Below are 20,295 nucleotides of genomic sequence, written 5' to 3' on the forward strand. Positions count from 1 at the left end.
CTGCTCTGCCACAGCAGCCAGTCAGCACCACCTCCACAACCTGCCAGTGCTGCTGCCCCCGTTTCCCCACGTCCCACCGGAGAAGAAATCCCAAAACTCTTCTTACCTGCAGCCACAGCCAATCATTTGGCAGGGAAGTGATTTTTTTTTTCCCCCCAGGACTCCTACCATGGTCTAAGTAAGGGGAAGTGGAGAACCCCCCTCGCTGCAGGAGGGCTCCAGCCATGCAGCCAGGACTCTTGCCCAGCCTGCCCCCAGCCTAGGCCAGGAAGCAGCTGGGGGAAAGGGGCACAGCTACCGGGCACGCGGTGGAGGCGAGGACCTACGCTGTGACAGGGAAGTGGGTTAGAGGGAGCAGAGGGTGAATGACCCAGAGCTGCCGTCCTCCGGATGAGAGCGAGCGGGAGTGGTGCAGGAGGGCAAACTGAAACCAGGGCAGAGGAGCAAAAGGCATGAAGTAGGGAAAAGGGAAAAAGGAAAAGAAAGAGCTGAGTGGCTGGGGTGAAGCAGCAAGGCAGGAGGGCAGATGCTGGGCAGTGGAGTGTGCTCTTACGTTTTCTTTTAATGCCAGTTCCTTTTTCTCTCTTTCTTTTGGTTGAAGGAAAGTGCTTCTGAATTAGTGATAGAAAGACGCCTCTGAAAGTAAGATGCAAAATTTATTCTAGCTACCAGGAACAGGAACATCTGCCGGTTATCATGTAGCAATGTGTATTTGAGACAGCACCACATTTCATGAGAGGGGTGAATCCTGCAGCGCAGCTCCCTGCACGTGGCTGGCCCTGCACAGCTCTCCAGAGCAGTGGCTGCTCAGGACCAGCCTGTTTCACCAAAGGGATCTGCCCCGGGAGTGGGGGCTGAGCCAAAGACCTTTATAGAGCGACTAAGAGGGAGTTTTAAATGGGAAAGGCTATACTGGGAAGCTGTTACATCACTATGGAAAAATCCAGTCAGTCCCAGCCCCTCTCCATGCTCTGATAGCAGAGCCCACCGTCGGGCTGTCCAACAAGTGCTCCACCAAGTCCTCTGATGAATGGGGTGTGGGCTCGTTTGGCCACGAGGCAGCAGAGTGACAAAACGTGGGGGTTTCAGGTGAATGGAAAAAAATAAATCAGAAGAGGTGGAAAACGAATGTCTCTGAGGGCTGTTCTGCAAATAAAATAACAAATGCTTAAATGCTGATCATGTTGGAGGGGATGAGCCGCCGGTGCGATGAGGAGGCAGTGCTGGATGAGCTCTGGCTGGAACCCCCCACCTCTGGCAGCGACAGCCGAGGGGCAGGGACGCGACAGCTCGGCCCTGGGGGAACGGGAGGCTCGGGAACCAGGGAGGGCTCCGAGGCCCTGGGGCGGGGGGCTGAGGGAGGCAGGGGCAGCACCACGCCCTGAAGGGCAGAGCCTGGCACGGGCTGCTCGGTCTCTGCAGCACACCAGGAGGGGCCGTTCTGGCTGGGGGGACCCTGGGCCCAAAACGCAGCGAGTCGCTCCCAGGCCTGGAGCCTCCCTGCAGTGACTCTGCCCCTGCTGCCTCCCCCACGAGCAGAGCCTTGGGCTGGAGCTCACTCACTGCACAAGACATTTATTTTTAACCCCGTTTCTCGTATCCTTTAAACAGCTACTTCTTCCCAGCACACTCCCCTCAAGAAATCCCCCGAAGCGCTGTAACACCGGGACGCAGCTTTCGGAGGTTGAGCAGATGCCAGAAGGCACCCGGCGTGTGAACAACGTGCTCCTGCCTCTGCAACTGGGGACAGGTCGAGCAGCTGTGATCACCAGCAGACCCTTCCTCCTCCAGCAGCTGAGCAAGGCTCAGAGGGGCCTCACCACCCCTCAGAGTTCCTCTGAATTCTGTGACGTGGAAACCGACCCGAGAGACCAAATCAACCCAAGCAGTGGTCAGACTCAAACTGTCACCAAACTGGTACTTGTTTTTCAGGAATGGACTGGAGACAAGCAGTGCAACACCAACCAGCACAACCCCCCTGTGGATAAGGGAGGAAAGCTTGTCCTGAACTGGACACACACAGTCTCTGGCATCTCCCATCACTTTACGTGCATTAACAATCACTTCAAAAGAAAACAGGAACCCTGGAAATACAACTCATGCCACTGTCCCAGCTCTTCATCCCCCACCGTGCAGGAACTGCCACGTTTGCAGGACAGGCTGGTACTCTGGAAGCTGCAGACATGAGGGGGAGCATGTCCTCATGCTCTGCTGAGAGGGCAGCACGAGTCCTGCTGCTGGCTTCGCTCCAGGCACTACCACCTCTCCTCCAGCAAGGAATGGAGGCAACACACCCAGGACACTGGTCCTGCCTCATGCACGTGCTGACAGCACAAACACTGCAGCACCTGAACTGCTCCCTCTCCCTGCTCCAGTGCTGCCACCTCGGCACCATCCCAGCCTCTGATACTACACGAGATTCTCTTCATCATTCCTCAGTGTCAACAGCCCCGTTTTCCAGAGCCAGCCCCGCACAAACCACATCTGAGCTCACGTTCCTGGCTCTCCTACACCTGCCTGTTCTTTACGTGTGTAGAGTTGGATCGTGCTACTCAGGCAAGTTTGGACCACAGGAGACTCCAAAATCCGAGATCTAGCTGATAAAGTCACACTGAATAGTGCCTCAAGGACCCAGCTGAGCGTCCTCTGCACTTACTGCCAGTACAGGGCAAGGTGTTGTGAAACTGCATTCCCAGAACTGCAAGTGATCAGCAGCCCCAGGGCAGGGCCTTCCCTCGCACACCTCCAGCCTCCCCCCCAGAAGAAAAACAGGGATTTTTAACTCACTCTGCAGCAGAAACAAAACAATTTAGATGCCCATCGTTCTCGTCCAGGACTTCTCTGGTGCGAGCCTCCCCGGTGGACTGCAGGCCGATGACAATGCACTGCAGGGAAACACAAGGGACAGCTGAGGAAGGGGTTAAGGAGGGGGAAACAGCTCCCAGCTCCAGAAGTTGTATTTCACAGTTCCAGGGATAGTTCCCTTCAACCCCATCCCAACACGTGTTGGACCTGCAGCAGGGGTCCACCGTCTCTCAAACGTTTCAGCATCCAGAACTGTCCCTCTGCTCACAGCACAGTGAGGATGACTCTGACTGCTGAAGCCAACTGACTTCACTAGGTAGTTTCTGCCTGGCATTTCCAAGCTGCATCCAGATGCACGAAGGAAAAGAGCTGTGCTCAAGGTAAAGCATCTGCTATCTCTTCTAGCTTGGCCATGACCCAAAAGACCCTTTCAGATCACCCTGCCCAGATCTACCATGAGAAACCCAGACACTGCGCTTCGCTCTGGTTCACCTGGATTGAAACTCTGCCCTAAAGAGCTGTGGAATCGCTTCCAAGTCAGCCAAACAACAGTTAACCCCCTATGGATTCAGGGCACAAGAAAGCCCTTGTGAGGTAAGGCTGCTGGCTGCAGCAGTGGGGCTCTGCTGCCTCCTCACCTTATCCTTTGCCAGCTCCTCCTTGGCAAGCTCCACCAGGCGCCGGACCTTGGCAGCAATGCAGAGGTACTTGAAGAAGCGCTGGTGGGCTGACCAGAACTGGCCCCACAGGGACTTCCTGGACTCCAGCCCGATCCAGTTGGCCGCCTGCTGGAACACCACCAAGGCCTCTGCCCACTGCAGACGACACCGAGAAGGGCTGAGTTAATACCTGAGTCTTCATGTCGTTACTGCCGTGCAGGAGGTGGCTGGAGCAGTCAGGGGCTGATCATCTGATCTAACAGTGGCAGTTCTGCTGCTGGGTTGGGCTGAGGGAACAGTCTGGTCATTCCCTTCCTGCATTAGCATCATTTGCAAGCTCTGGTTTGCAAATATGGAACTCTTAAATGGGAGGAAAAAGCACAGGTTTCCTTTTTTCCATAAGCTGAGCACGTGTACCCCTTTGCTTTCCTACGAGCAAATTCAGTTTGCAGCCCTGGCCACGTTTAGGGGCCCTGAGCCCACCCAGGCACCAAGTGGCCCTGCCCAAAGCACCATCAATCACCAGTCCCAGCCCTGCAGTGGGACCAGCTCACCAGCTTCGCTGCCTTGTCGTAGACAATCTTGTACTGCTGATCCAGTGGGATCTCCTCGATTCTGAAGGTCACTCCAGTGAAGCTGAGCTGCCTGGCAATGTACATCCCACTGACCTTCATATCCATGGCCACGATCTCCATCGCACCGACGCCCCTGGGAGAGGAAGGGAAGTGAAGCTGTGACAGCTCCTCTGCTACGGGCAGCTCTGGGGAGCTGGCTCTGCAGAACCACCACCTCTCCTGCTCGAGCTGCCCTCAGACACAGTCCTCAGGCATGGCACCCTGTTCCCAAACAAAGGCTGCCACAAAACGTAAGCCACATGAGAAGGGAGCTGGACACGACTTACCTCTTCTCAATTGCATGCAGGAACTCCTCAAATGCTCTGAAAGGGGTGCCCTCCCCCCAGATCCCCAGGCGGCTCATGTAAATCATGTTTTTTGGCTCAGAGGCACCTGTTTGAACAGAATTGTGAGTAGTGTTGACTCAAGTAAGGTGAGCTCTTAAGAGGACAGTCATTTGCCATTGTGTCTTAGGAGACCCAAGGACCTTTCCAAGCACTGCCCTCCGAGCACTGTGGGCAGCACCGTGCAGCTGAACAGCTGGCCAGGAACCAGCTAAACGGGAGGGAATCAGTCTGACTTGCCAAAAAGTCACAAGTAATGGCAGTGATGGGGCTCAGGGCAGATGGAAGCACCCTCAGCTCCCCACTAGCACCACAGCCCCTCCAGCTCCTCATGCCTGAGCGTGGCCTCTCGGCGTACACGCTCACATCTCAGGGGCACCCCCAGATCACGGAGGGGACAGGCCACTGTTCACACATGGCACCCACACAACACTGAGAGGAGCTTACCTGTGGCACTGGCATAAACAACCCTTGCTTGAGGCAGCTTGTTCTGAAGGTCCAGCACTGCTTTGCCCATTTTAGTAGAGCTGGCGTTTTTGGCTTTGTGGCATTCATCAAACACAATCTGCAGGGGAGTGTCAGTTAAGGAGAAAGGATCTATTTTCATCCTGAGGATGGGAGCAGACAAAGTACAACCCAGCCTGCTGGGACCACCCAAAGAACCAGTCCCACCATCAGCCAGACAGACCCGTTCCCCACACGGCCCAGGATCTGTCGGTCTGGGCTCGTCCCGAGCTCCCCAGAGCCCTTTCCCCACCCTCCCCCTTCACCTCCAAGGTGTGGCCTGTCTTGTACTGCCGGGGGAGAAGAATGTTGAAAAGGTTCATCCCAGCTGCATTTCTCCCCTCCTCCCATGAACACTGCAGCCTGCAGAGGAGGAGGAGGAGGAGGGAGGAGCAGGGGGATGTGTGTGCTCACAGCATTTCAACAGCGACCCCCGGCACCAGCCTGCCTTGCACAGCTGCTCCCAGGGACTTCAGGTGGCCCCAAGCCCTTTGTTCCCTCCCCAAGTCCAATCACAAGCACACAGCTCTTCTCTCTCCAGGTTTTGTGTTGAGTGTTTTGGTTTGGTTTTGTTGTTTTTGTTTTAAAGGATACAACTCCATCAAAGTTTTCCCTGCACCAGTCCAAAATCTGTTTTAAGCGTGTCCTATGCTGCCCGCCTGCCTGGCTCTCACCAATCAGCGCAGAGTAAGTGGCAAAGAGGACTCCTTCTGAGGTAGCTGTGTCACCATATTTAATCTGCAGAGGGGAAGAAGAGCCCACACACTCAGGACGCCTGTCCCCAGCCTGTCGTGCCCGTCCTCTCCCACGGCTGGGCTGTGCCTGTGCAGGACACGCTCCTGCCCCCGAGAACAAACCCCACTCTGGGAGCAGGGGCACAAAGAGCTGTTGGGAGCTGACATCCTCAGCACTCCCATCTGGCACGAGACACGGTGCTGACAGGGACTTGAAACGCCTGGCTCAGTTCCACCAGCCAATGTGTCAGCACATCTGGAGGCATGCAGTGAAATGTGGAGACCACGCTAGGACTTCAGCTTTCTGGCCAGCTGAAGTCACTTCATTATTTTAAGTAACAGTTTAGATGGTCCAATTGTTTTGAACCCTCCCATCTGTTTTAATTACTTCCAGAAAATAATTTTCTCTTTGATAAGGTGAGATTGTTGCCTGTCTTACTGTCATGGGTCCCATCTGTAATGCAATACAAGATAAGAGGAAAAAAAACATGGTCCAAATTTGAAGAAAGTTCCACTTAAAGGATTTTTGGCCTGAATACAAACATCCCTTCCAGTCTCTTAGTGGAAGGCATTCAGAGGCATCCACTGGCTTCATGAGACCTGGTTGTAATACCACTAAAAACCAGGAGAGTGTTTCAGTGCACTGGCCAGCAGTGGGGCAGGCACAAGACTGGACAAGGCTGATGCATGGGGCAAGAGGCTACAACAGGCCATGAAGAACCCTGTGAAGAGCCACTAAACAATAGTTGGTTGGTTCTCTTGAGCAACGTTTCATCCTCAGCACTGAATAAGTAGAAGAAAGGCTGAAAATGCCCCGATCCACTCAGCAGGGGGGAAATACCCACACGCCCAGCCCCGTGCTGCTGCAGCCCCCTGCCAGGCACCAATCTGTGTGTTCCCACGTGCTCCCTCACGGGCAGGCTCTGAAAGCAGTGCTGGGAAAGGACAGCCCAGGAGAGCAGAGCCCAGCCCTGGCAGGGCCCCCCAGGCACAGAGAGAAAGCCTCAGGTGCTGCTGTACTTCACTCCTGCTTGGAGACACTTTTCCCTCCTTGCAGGGAACAGCTCTGTGCTCGCCATGCAGCTCTGCAGAGCACACAAAAATAGCAAGAGTGAGCAGTGGGAAGAGCCTGCTGAGGGGAGGGAAGAGCCTGCAGCTCCCGTCCGCTCCTGCCTGTGCCACCAGCCCCGCGGCCGCAGAAGCGCCGCTGTCGTGCCAAGGCAGATCCACCCAACAGCTCCCACGGGCTGATCCTCCAAACCCTGCTACAGCCTCTGCCCCTACCTTATTCAAAGCATGCACAGGAATGTGGGAGGCTTCGATGTCCTTCAGGTCTCGCTCAGCATCATACTTGAGATCATTGGAGACGCTGAACCTGCAAAGCAAGACGTGGGCCTGGCGACCTGCCGGGGAGACGGCCGGGGCACAGGCAGTGGCTGCCAGCTCTGGCTGCAGCAGCAGCAGGTTTGCCAGACCCTCCTGCCCCCCACTGCCCACAGGCCACGAGGGGCTCCGCTCTGCCGCCCACACAAGCTCTGCAGTAAAACCTGGACTCCGGGGCCTGAGCCTGCCCCCAGGACGCCCCAGAACGCCCCTCCACTGCCTTCAGAGAGTGGGGACAGGCTCCACACCAAGAGAGTGGGGACAGGCTCCACACCAAGAGAGTGGGGACAGGCTCCACACCACGCTCCGAGCAGTCCAGGATCTGCTGTTTCATAGTGACTCATTCTCCACCAGCACTGCAGGGGAAACGTTCCCGTTCCACAGGCGGCAAACCGGCACACAGAGGTGGAAACGACTTACCCAAGGCCACAGCCTGAGTCAGCTCTGAAACCAACATCAGCACTAAGGAATTCCTTCCTCCCAGATCCAAACTAACCCCAAGGTCTTACGGGAAAAGAGGAAAAAAAACCCCAAACCAACAACTTACCACAGAGCTTTTTTCCTCCCTTTAAGATAATTTTCAAAGATGATGCCTGCAACTGTTCTGCCCTTTCCAACGCCAGCACCGTCCCCAATGAGGAACCCAGCTCGCTGCCCATTGGGTAATAAAACTTCATGTTGCTGCAAAATCAAGATCAGAACTGGAAATTAAACTACATTTGCCTTTGCCAACAACTTTGAGGTGAACTTTGAAGAGCATCACTTGATCCTTTCACACATCCCGCTGATACGATGCCCAGGTAAATGAGAGCAGAGGTCAACTGCTACAGCCAAGATCACCAGTGGCAGTTCACAAAAAAGGGCCCCAGGGCCCCAAAATATAAAGCACTCCTTTCTGTAATAAAAGTCAAGGGTTCTTGTCTCTGTGGGAAGCAGGTCCCACAGAAGTCCCCACCTTCAAATAACCCTTTCAAAAGGCCTCTGAAATGCATTATGCCAAGGCTGCCGAAGTTTCATCACCTGAATTACAGGTTGTGTTAAAACACACTCGATGTCCATCCGCACCAAAGGCAGTTTCCTCCCAGTGTCACCCAAGCTTGGGAAGGTGGAGCCGTGTACCTGGCAGGCGTAGATGATGGCTTCCAGCTGTAGTGCAGAGAGGGACCCTTTGTCAGCGACGGAGCGCGGCAGGGACAGGCTGTAGGTGATGTCGGGCGGGGGGACGCTGGACAGAGTGCTCGTCTCCACCACGAGGTCGGGGTGGTGCTTCCCAATCTTGGCTAAATGACAACACAAAACAGATAACTCAAGCTCTTCACTCTCACGGGGCACCACAAAAGGATGGGAAGCCTTGTACTGATCACCAGTAGCCCTCTGCTCAGCAAGAGGAGGGACAAGCCTGACCCTTGCTCCTCACGCTTGTTCCACTGACATTTCAGATTGCCAAACCCAGGTCATGCCTCCCCCAAAAGCAAGCAACAGAAAAGTGCTCTGTTAAATTAGCACAGCACCAAAGGATCAGTACAGTGGGAAGGTTTCTCTAGGAAATCACAGGCCTGGGGTGTGCCACGGCACACACCACACGCTGCCTGCAGGAAAATCAGGAGCGACTAATTAGGATGGTCACAATGGAGGTGACAGAACTGTCCGTGCTCAGCACTGGTGAGACACTCACACTTTGAAGGTACATATTCTGCATAGGTCTCCGTTTGCCCCAGCTCTTCCGTTTCTTCCTCCTCACCTTCATCCTCCTCCTCTGCAGGAGCCTGAGACTGGAAACAAACCCAGCATGGACCGAATGTCAATGTTCCCATTGAGCCGTGGACACATGCAGAGCTACAGGGAGCCAGGAGCTACCACTGAGACCATCCCTTTGCCCATTCACAAACCCTCCCATACAACCAATCCCACTCTCAGACTACAGCAGCATGAGGAACACTGTCAGTGAGAGCCCACACGGGGGCCAGCAAAGTGCTTTAAGAGCTCCTTCCAACACAGTCCACACTGGCTCAGGGAAGGACGTTTGCATCCTCCTTCAGATGGGCTGTGGCCAGCAGGGACCTGCCCAGCTGTGCTCTCGCTGGCCCCAGGCGAGGGACCAAGAGCAGCTTTAGCTCAGCGTGGTGCTCAGCAGCACGAGGCAAAGCCAGGACAGCCCAGGCCACCCTCTGGCACGGGGAGGCTCCAGCGAGGGCAGCGACCGTGTCTGTCCCAGCTCCTCGTCTCGCTCCCTCCGGAGGGACAAGGGGCAGAACCTCCCCCTCCACACCCGGTGTCACCAAGCCAAGGGCCGGGGGTCCCATCCCCTGCCAGCCCACCGGTGCTCTCACCTGGTAGCTTATGAGGAGCGGGGTGTTGGGGACAGCAGACACCTGCTCATTGGAACTGTTCAAGCCAGTGAAGGACCTGCTGGGTGAGAACAGCTGGAACAGAAAGGGTGCAGGTGAGAGAGCAGCCTGAGCCCACAGCCCTCCAGCCCCAACGGGCATCACAACACACCAGCAGTGCAGATACCTGTGCTCTGTACCCAGATCTTGCACTCTGGTGGCATCAGTGGACTTTAATGCTTGTTGTTTGTGAATAAAAAGCCCCAGGCAGTAATTCTGGAAACCAATAAATCTTGCTATTGTGGTACATGCCTTTGTCAACACATAAACACAGGGAATAACTGACCTCACAAGAAGTGTGACCATCTTGTGCCTGTGCCCACGTGTGATGACCCTGTGGGGACACGTGTCCTCCCACAGCTCCAACAGCAACACGGCATTGAGATGGGTCAGCCCAAATTTGCCTTGAAACACGAGACCTCAGGCACCAGCCCACCTCCCAAAGGCCTCCCCTCAGCACCACCAGATGGCCTGTGCAAACCTCCCCACTGGCAGAGCAGGGTGGTAAGCCAGCAGAACCTGTCCAGACCTGATCAAAGTTTACAATGGCAGCACTGGACCTGCACTGCTCTGGAGCAGTTACCTCAGTCACCGCCTTCCCATTTGCTTCAAAGGATGACACAGCCTCAAGTTGTGCCAAGGGAGGTTGAGGTTGGAGCTGAGGAACAATTTCTTGCCCTGGAGGGTTGCCCAGGCCTGTGCCAGGCTGCCCAGGGCAGTGGTGGAGTCCCCACCCCTGGAGGGGTTCCCAAGCTGTGGAGATGTGGTGTGAGGGACACGGGGCAGTGGGGACCTGGCAGTGCTGGGGGTGGGTGAACTCGATGATCCTAACAGTCTCTTCCAACCCAAGGGATTCCATGAGTCTGTGTAGGGAGCTCTGTTCAAAACTGCTCTGCCATTCCCAGTGAGACAGGTCCTTGCTAAAAGGAGCTGTGTAGGGTCTCCTTGTGGGATCAGGTTCTGTTCTGAACCGAGGAGTCCAACTGAGAGCTCTGGGCTGGATTTGCTGATGGAGGACAAAGAGCATCTCTTTGGGGACTGCCAGGGGTCAGGCTGCACGGGTCTCCAGGCACCAACTCCTGTGTCAGAGTTACTGGTGGCTTTGGACCATCCTGCCCACAGCACCACCGCCAGCCAGGAGAGCTCCAAGGACACTCCTAGCTGGGAAGGCACAATCGAGGAGATCCTTTGTCTGCCCTCGAGCAAACAGAATCACAGTGGAATTTCCCGACAGTGAGCAAGGTCACGCCAGGAGCTCATGGCATCCAGTGCAATCAGCAACTCCAGAAGCAGCACTGCTTCAGGTTTATAGCCTGCAAAGAGTGCCAGACTCATGCTCCACCAGCAGAAGTGAAAGATGGGAAGTTCTTCAGCATAAACACTCCGATTATTTCCTTTTCTAAAAAATTTAGGGAAAAAAAAAAAGAAGAAGAAAGAAAAAAACACCCTCCATTACTGGAAGCCTGAGTCAGAATTACCAGAAGGAAGCTGGACGGAAGAACTATTTTCAGTGCCAGCAAATCTGGAGAGCAGGTGAAACATCTCCACCTACAAATCTGAGCTCGGCGTAAGAGTTTCTTCTTAGGCAAGAGAGAGGCTGAGATCCACGGGAGGGGCAGGACACGCTTCCCCCAGCTCCAGCACACCAACACAGGGCTGGTTTGGCACCCCACAGCCTGCAAGGGGCAAATCCCTGCTGCCCCAATCCAGCACTGGGGCTCTGGCACCCAGCACCTCACCTCGGGTATCACAGAGGACACGACAGAAACCCCGGGCGTTTGGAGCACTGAAAAACCCACACACAGCTGAGAAGACACTGGCAAGGGCCAGGCAGGACCAGGAGCTACAGTGGGTGACACATCTCACACAATTCCTTCCTTTCTTCACTCTTGCTCCCCTCCTAGTCTGGTTTCCTCCTTCCTCTAAGCTACATGTCTACAAACACGAGCAGAAGAGGCACACGCAGCACGTGAGAACACTGAGTCTCCCTCCTGCTTACACCCCAGTCCCTACAGCCACTGACAACTGCACCATCCAAGACTTGGTCCTACTCCATTTTCTGCCTCTTTGCATCACTCTCCACTCTGCCCCACCTTGCTGTGACCTCTATGGGAAGGGAAACAGCCACGTCTGGCTGACCAGCCAACTCCCCTCTGCAGAAATTCGCCCCTGATGAGCTGAGCTGGGAGAAGGGTGTTCACATTTTTCAAGTGCTGTGAAGGAGTCAGAGCATCAGCAGCTCACAGAAGTTCTAGCTGTGGACTTTGGAGGCAGGGCTCTGCTGCCCCACTCTTAACACCTCTGTAAATGCATGAGGTGGCTGCGAGCAAACACAATGGATTACATGGACTGGGTTAAAAAGGTGTTTCACAACTGCACTACAGAGAAGCAAGTGTTTTGTCTGCTAACTCCTGCAGACATCCAGCAGTGCAGCAGCTCTTCCCTCCGTGCCCATTCCCCAGGAGACAAGAGGAGCCAACACGTTACATTTGGCTCCTTTCTTCCTGGCTAGCAGCCCTGCCCAGCGTCACCAACACTCCACCTGAAGCTGCAGCTCCAGGCACTCGAGGTGAGGGGTCCCTGGAGCCCGGAACACTCAGCATTGCACTCTCACTGTGATGCTTCTCTCCCATTCTGCTCTGTCCCCCCTCCTGTACACCCACCTCCCCAGCCCCACCGACAGCTGAGAAGGGGGAAAGCTAAAATATAGAAAATACAATAATAGAGTCTCTTCCACACCCTAGCTTCAAATTGTTACACGACAGAAGATGGCTGATTATCTGATTTTTCTTTTAAAGAGGACAAGGTCCAAGGCAGGTTTTGCACCTGGGGTCTCGTGGGCCTCGCACGCAGGACACAGCCAGGCTGGGACACGTGCCGTGCCTCAGAGCTGTTCACAGACACTGTTTCTGCTCCACCTGAATCTCTGAGGCTGAAATTCTTGGAAAACAACTGTCCTGACACCACAGTGACCACTGCTCCTGGGTGAATGCTGACCACACAGCCCCACCTGACCCGGGGCACTGTACTGAGACCAGGATGGCATCTACCCAGGTTCCACGGTGTAACGTCACCCACGCTCAGCTCTCTGCTGCAGCTTAGGGTCTGCTCTGGCGACTCCCAGTGCCAAAACTCCTGCAATTTTATGGAAAATCATGGTGGTGTAATGATACTGAGAGGGGCAGGGAGAGATCACCTGAACAGCTTGTAAACTGGTGAGGGGCTACCAGCAAAGTCTCCGTCCTGTACCGAGTGTTACAGCAGGGACCTTTCCTGCAGCCTTTACTACAGAGCACTGTCTGCTGCCTTTAACAGCAACAAGCATGTTTGAAATTCAGGTGACAGAACAGCTGCTGATCATGAGTCAATCCATCCACCCAGCGACCTGTGAGTTACCACCTCCTGTGCAAAAATGAAACCAGGATCTCCTGCCTGGGATTTACTTAACTGACACCTCATCAGGGAATGTCAGACTGCATAAAAAAAACCAAACCCCCAATCCCCCTGCCAACGACCTCTGTGTTCAGAAAACACAGATAAGACAGCGTTTAAAATAGCCAGAGATTCTTCACAGAGGTCATTTATAAATGCAGTTCCAAGGAGTTAATTGGCCTTATCTGAGCCCAAGTGCTCTGCAGGACAAGGACGTGGAGAACAGCACGAGCCCCAGCGGAGAGGCGGCTCCGCCCCGGGCACCCCGCTCAGGCTCACACTCACACTCACACTCCACTCATTTGTTTCTCATTTGCATTCTTTACAGTGCAGTTACAGCAGCTCTTCCCAGGAAGTTATTTTGCTGCATACTCCACCAGTACATAACTACAAGCTTTTTTAGGAATCTAGTATCTTGACTGGAGTTCACATGTTTAGAAACGGGACACCACAGAACTATTCCTGTAGGATTTTGGCTACGACGTACAAAACCAGTAAGAGGAGACTGGGAGGAACCAGGCACGTGCCTGCTCTGTCCTGGGGGCTCTATCTCTTTTCTAGCTTTTTTAATCATCCAGTTCAGAAGCCTGTGATGCCTTCAGCCCCTTCCCTGGTTCCCACAGCTCAGCTCTCTTCCTGCTCTCTCAAGCTTCAAGCTGGAACTGGTGCAGCCCGTGCTGCCAGCCCAGCAGCCTGGCCCTGGGTCTCCAACACATTTACCCACAGAGGAAGGCTGGTGGTGTTCTCTGCCCCCCATCACAGACACACCAAGGGCCAGCAGACACTGCAAAGGTCTACAGAGGTGCTCAAATGGCAGCGATTTCAGCAAGAGCTCAGCTGTTTGGTTGGAGGATCTGCAGGCCTAAGATCTCACAGAAAGTCTAAAGCAGACCAGAACTTTGATTTCCCATGCCCCAGGCTGGGAACCTTGCCACTAAGCCACCCTCCCTCAATGCCCAACCTGCCACTGAACCGCACAGCAGCAGCATGTCAAAGTGGAACTGATGCCAAGACTTATTTCCAAGCTGTGACGAGCAGCCAGCTTTCCTGATGGAAATAGTCAGACACACCACTAACTGCAAAATGCAGCCTCTAGACCCAACCAAACCTCTAAATACCACAGTGACTAAAGCTGGGGATGCCAGATTGCCTTCTGGGGTGTTCACGTTGAACATTCTTCCCCCAGTCTTCACAAGAGGATGCCCTACAAACAAAACCCACTGCACGGCTGGGCACCTTCTGTGAGAGCTGAGACCCAGAGGCTCAGCAGATGTGCACGACGCCGGCTCACCCACTCCCAGAGCTGGTGGCTGATACCAGGTTGTGCAAGAGTGAGTAACTGGTCCCAGCAGAGGAGGGAAACCGGCTGGCAGGAGGCTGACAAAAATGCCCAGAGCCACATGTTGCTGTGGGACTGCCGGGAGATCACACGCCCAGGAAAACTCAGAGATGTAAAAGCTTGCAGGGACTTGGACTCACTAAGTAAACACAAATTGTTAGTCTTGAGTTGAGACAGAATGTGTTTTTTAGTCATTGTTGCTAAAACATTTGCTATGGAGAATAAACAAGGGCTGCTGCTGATGCTGGGGACAGTTAATGATCTATGTCACCGTGTTCTTCCTGGAGTCCATTTCTCCAGGACTCCTGAGCACCCTGTCACAGGCCACTCTGGACCTGCTGAATGTGTCAGGGACACACGTTCCCTGTGATGCACCTACCTGCCACAGCTCCAGAACAAAGAGCTAGAGCCTGCACCACACTCAGTGCCCCTCTGGGGATGGCTGGATTCCCTCCTGCTCCCAGGAGACTGAAGTGTGTGCAACCACTTCACCCCTTCCCTCCCCAAGCGAAGATGGGAACAGCAAAATCCCATCATCACACTGCAACTCCAGCCCTGCAGGGGACTGGGATGGTTTCTTAATCCTTTGGTGCAAATGCCAGGGGCTGAGGCCCGAGGTCTCCACTGGCTGGCAGGGGGTGGGGCAGGGGCAGCCCCTACCTCTGCCTGGCTCTGCTGCGGCGTGCTCACATCCCACAGCGTTGGCACGTGGTTCAGGCTGTCTGCAGGCAGGAAGTCCTTGGGATCTGCAATGTCCGAGAGGGAATCCGCAGGGGACGAGAACAGGGAGTTGTTGTTGGAGAGCTCGTCGAGGTATGAGGAATCCTGAAACGGGGAAGGGACCACAGTGAGAGGCAGCAGATGAAAGACCAGAGAGCTCCCTTCTCACACCTACTCCCCCAGGGACTTCTAATTTCTTGCTATTAGCTGAGCAGCTCTGTTACTTCATGCTTCACAAAACTTAGGAATTAACTTGTAAATGAGAACATGCTCTAAGCAGCTGCTTTAAAATCTCCCATTTCTTGAAAAAGTAGAAAAGCTCTGAGTGGACAGAAGTGCCAGCTCAGGTCAGTCTGTGCACGTCTCTGCGTCCAGAGGGGTGGAACAAAGATGAGTGTTCGACAAGATGTCAGTCACCTCAACTTAGTATCTGATCAAAACACTGCTGATGGGGGAAGGGTCCTCAGCCTACCACCCGAAGGGCTCCAGGACATCCCTCGTGCACAGCAGCCCACAGAGGAGCAGCTACTCCTGACAACGACCCGGCCGCTTCATCGCAGCTCACACCAGAGCAATACCTGGAGGCTTTGGAAAAAATGAGTCTCCTCACGCTGGGTTCTGCACAAGAGAGGCTGCCTGGAGCAGGGGAAGGAGCACCAGTGTCATCTGGATTTGCATCCAGCTACATCTTGGCCAATCTACTGATCCTTTTCCCCAGGGCAGGCCTCGGTCTGGGCAAGAAGAGAACGTGCTCCAGTGACGAGGATCAGGCTCTGCCCTTGCTCTTTTTCTGGTGCCTGGGCTGGCCCACAGTTGTTTTATTTTGTGCCAGCCTAGTGGTGATGTTGGTTTGAGTCACACGGACTCTGGCTCAAAAAGTCTTCAACTCCCCTCCTTACCAGCAATCCCTTGTCTGCTTTTTCAGATTTCAGATGGGGGGAACCAACTGCCAAAAAGCATTTCTGACTCTCCATCCTTAGAGATCACCACACCTTCCCTGACTCCACCTCATCACCTCAGCTCTCCTCCCACCTCAAACACCACTTGCAAACTTTTTCTAAGCAGAAAACATTTGTCTGCTGTTCCCTGAAGAGCACTTCCAGTACACCTCCAAACACCGAGCTCCAGCACACAGGTCCTGCCGGAGAGGAGCCCCTGGCCCAGAGGGCTGGGCAGAGGGTGGTGCCCGGTGCCCCCCAGGACCCTGCCAGCACACAGGAGCCCTGTGGCCCCTGGGCAGGGCTGGCTTTGCCAGCACACAGCCCACTGAAGCTCCCAGCTGGGGCAGCCGAGCACGGTGACCCCGTGGGGGGGCTGCAGTGCCCCAGGGGAGGATCACCTCCAGTTAAGGGCCAGCTTCCCACACGGCAGAAAGGCAGCCAAAGATTTTTAAAAGTCACTTAGCCCTGTGTGACAGGACACAGCTGAGGCTGCTCGTGTGGTTCCCCGGGGCTCCAGGCCAAGAGCTGGGCCAGACTCCCCCGACTGGGTCAGAATTTGTGGGTCTGCGGTGTTTGAAACCAGCAGGACACGTTCCCTCCACACCCTTCCCAGGTCTGTCTCATCTGGCACCCGAGACAAGCAGCTCCCCCCACAGCCATAGGTGCAGGAGCCCCGGGGCACCGCCCAGGCCAGGGGGCAGACACTCTAACCCTCCCCAGGAGAGGGAGGCCTGGGGGATGCTCCGCTCCAGACAGGAGCTAAACCAAGAGGCTGGAGCTGGAAAGCAAACCCAGCCTGGCTTAGCCAGGTTTTGTTTTTTCTTTTCATTCTGAACCAGTTACACAGATCCATCCTGGCACTTCACCCAAGGGCATCCCCACCCAGGGAGAGTGGCAGCGTCACCTCCAGGAGCTGGATGGTCTCAGACCTCCACACGGTCTCACCACTGAGCTCAGCCCAGACACATTTGTGCAGGTTTTGTTCACTGACAGAAGTCAGTTCAGGAGGAAACATCCACAAGCACGTGGGCATGGCAGCAAGAAGGCTGCAGAGCAGACTGGAGTGGCCACTGCACATTAGGCTCCCCAAGTGCTGGGCTGGAAAAGCAACGGGACATGTGAACACAACCTGAGACAGACTCCAGCAAGCTCCAATCCCCCAGCAAAGGCTCCAGCCCCACCACCTCCACTCCCTCTGCTCAGGGCACTAGACTGGAACGGGAAGAGGAAAACAGCCTCCAAGTCAGAGGGAGGATACTATCCTCCTGGAAATGACTGCAGCGATCCCACCCTCCAGCAGCATTACAAGGCATTAGTCACAAACTTTGTCTCACCTCATTACGTTACCTGCAGAGCACTAAGACTGGTAACGTGCTAGGTCCCCGCCCCAGGAGCTCCCAGCACAGCCCAGTAAAGGCACCTTGCTGTACCAAGGCAGAGTCACTGCTCAACACACGGCCACACTGCCAGCCACAGCCCTGGCACTGTGAGCCATGCCTGGACCAGTGACTCCACTGGCTGGCAGGGAGCAAGCAGGAGCAGCTGCCTACTCAAAGCCCATCAGCTGAGGAAAGAATCATCCAGAGGATCCCTCTTCTCAACGGGAGAAAGCCACTGTGGGACCCGGGAATCCCCTGGTGCCAGTGACAGCTGGTCCCAGCCAGAAGAGACCCGCAGCCAGAAGGTGCCAAGCCATGAACCACAGGCAAAAGAAGACGAGGACAAGATGATGACATAGGGGTAGAAGAGAGGGCCCAGGAGATCACAAGGAGCGAGGGGGTCACAGGTGCAGCAAGTGCTGGGAGGGACAAGGAGCCGAGAGGAGCCAGCTCCCAGGTCTGGGGAGCTCTGCTGCTGCTGCTGCTGGAATGCTCCAACGGGCCTGAGGAGAAATCACTCGACACCTCACCCACCTCGGGCATCAGGCTCTGAAGCAGCTTGTTTTGTCCCTCTTTAAGGCTGATTAACAAGAATGTTAAATTTTTCTCATTGGAAAGAAGAGGTTTTTACAGCACTAGCACTTACGTTATGTCTCAGTGGAAGAAGGGAGGATTTTGTAAGGGGTCAAACCAGCCGAGGCAGAGGCTACACACAGCTCCTGGCTGCAGCACTCCACAGCGTGGTGGGTTTTTTACACTGAAGTTGAAATAACATCAACATACTAGAACAGGAGATAGAGGATCACAAATCACTGTCTGCTCTCTGTGCCAGAAGATGATCCAGTGAGTATCTTGATAAATCAGTGATACTCACTGGCTGGACTTCCGAGCTCTGAGTGCAAATATTTCTGCTGTTATCCCAAACCAGGGAAGTTATCAAAAGCAAGGATTAACTCCATAGAAAATATCACAAAAACAGTGTAAGCCAACCCAAACACTTAATCTCCTTCTCCCAGCCTCTGGCAACAGCTCAGTTTCCTTAGTCAAAACAAAGTCTTTGTTAAAAATAATGACAGAACAGGTGAAGTCTAAATGCAGGAGTATGTATCCTAAAAATACTTTTGGCCATCAATATAAACAATTTATTTGCTCACAATCCAGACGCAGGGGAAACAAATACTCCCCCTGCACAGCAACTATTGCTTACTCCACTACACAGCACACAGTTAAGAGGGGATTTTAAAATAAAAGAAGTCTCTATACCCAGGCACGCACAAACAGGCATCAAAGCTACACTGCCAGACAAGACAGATTTGGTGTCTTGAAAATCACAGAATGAGCAAATCATGTTTCAGAAAAGACAGAATCAAGAACTAATAGTTGCAATGCAAGCAGTCGATCATTTAAAGAAAATCTTTTAGCTGCCAAAACCCAGAGTCATTCTAAATATGGGGCAATAGACTTGTAGTCTTAAGGGTTCAGTGCTCTGGCTGGCAAGCGTTTCCCTGGCTTTTCTGCACCCACATCTGGTTTAAAAATAAAACTCCTGAAAGCCATTACAAGCACATAAACACAGCGATCAATTCTCCACACAGCTCCTTTTCCTCCAAGTTTTGCAGGCGCTGCCCAGGTTCTAACCTGCAGGAAGAGTCTCCAGGAAAGGTGCCCTGCAGCACGGGGCAGCCACAGAGCTGCTGCTGAGCTGCCCCCAGACCTCCCCTGCCACCGAAACACCACGGGGACACCAGCCCGGGGGAGCAGCTGGAGCTGCCTGAGCTCCCACACAAAGCACACGAAGAATTCCAAGGAGGAGAAAAAAAAACCAGAAAAATGAGGAATTACCTTGTAGAGAGACGGGAACTTTAGCCAGAACTGCATTTGGGACATTTTAAACCAGCATTCAGTTTGCTGCTGGCAGAGCAGGAGGTGGACGAAGCAGCAAGGTGAGATTTTTCAGGATGTAATGGAGAAAGGTCTTCATTCATGACCGCGACAGCAGCAGCAGCCAGGAAGAGAGCTCACCAAGGGGTTTTAAAAATTAACATGCAGAAGAAAGGAGTGAAAATGGAGGAAAAAAGGACAGCCATGCAGCACGGCTGTCCTGAGCCGGGGAGATTTGCATAGGGTGTTTAGTCATGAAGGAGAGTGCTCTTACTTCCTCTAAGTACAGGGGCTGACTTTCAGGAAATGATGCCTGCTTGGTAAGTCAGTGAAATTACTGGCAGTGCGATGAGAATTACTGTATGTGGTGTAATTCAACCACAGCTCCACTGTAAACAAAGCTGCGCTCGGCAGCGCGGCCAGACGCGGGGCTGGGGAGGTCGGGGCAGGAGCTCAGCCCTGAGCAAACCCCCCCAGCAGCCCCTGCTCCAGGGCTGGGGCTCCCACCCTCCTTCCAGGGGCCCAGATGAACTGAGCAAACTGAAAAAGATTACAAAAAGTCCTCAGAAGCTCTTCCCCCAACACCCCCCCCCATGTGCCATGTGCTTTCTTTTGTCTTCCATATCTGCCCCACCCCAAATACTGCAATTAGAAATTAAGGAGTAGCCATTTTCTTCCCTTTCTTTTCTAGATCTTTGTTCTTTCTCGGTGCCCAGGAACGTTGCCCTCTTTTCCCAAGGCTTTTCCCATTAACTTTTCAGAGTTTAGGTAACAGAAATAAGCCAGATTTCTGGTGGGGAAGAGAAAAAGGCACAAAAAAAGGGGCATCTGAAGAGGATTCGATCATCATAAGCTTCAGGAAAACCTGCTCTGACAGAGCCCAAGGCTGAAGGGAAGATGAATTTGCCCCATTTGTGCACATTTTGCACCGCCCTGCAGAAAAACCATGAGAACAACTCTGTTTGCTTTGGGTGCAAGTGGTTCCTGTTTGCTGCACAGCCGGCGGCAGCGCCGGTGCCAGGCTCTGCCCGTGGGGTTAGTGCCCCTGGCAGCACCCAGGGTGGGCACTGTGCCCATGGGGTTAGTGCCCCCAGCAGCACCCGGGGTGGGCACTGTGCCCATGGGGTTAGTGCCCCCAGCAGCACCCCAGGGTGGGCACTGTGCCCATGGGGT

The 20,295-nt window shown here is 54.1% G+C and overlaps 1 protein-coding gene across 1 annotated transcript; it reads right to left on the bottom strand.

The window, feature by feature from the left end:
• Positions 1-553: 553 nt before the first annotated feature.
• On the bottom strand, positions 554-19,128 carry LOC103769143 (protein strawberry notch homolog 2-like; the record flags this gene model as incomplete). The annotated part of the gene is made up of 14 exons (XM_008936317.1): positions 19,084-19,128; positions 14,862-15,026; positions 9,374-9,466; positions 8,719-8,815; positions 8,163-8,323; positions 7,591-7,724; positions 6,945-7,035; positions 5,521-5,664; positions 4,870-4,987; positions 4,366-4,471; positions 4,019-4,172; positions 3,444-3,620; positions 2,788-2,885; positions 554-636 (listed from the first exon to the last, which is right to left on the bottom strand). Coding segments are annotated over exons 1-14 (1,666 nt in total), but the record flags the coding sequence as incomplete, so codon positions are not given.
• Between the last annotated feature and the right edge of the window lie 1,167 nt (positions 19,129-20,295).

Source organism: Merops nubicus, unplaced genomic scaffold (genome assembly GCF_000691845.1).
Source record: "Merops nubicus isolate BGI_N331 unplaced genomic scaffold, ASM69184v1 scaffold35892, whole genome shotgun sequence".
Lineage (NCBI taxonomy): Eukaryota > Metazoa > Chordata > Aves > Coraciiformes > Meropidae > Merops > Merops nubicus.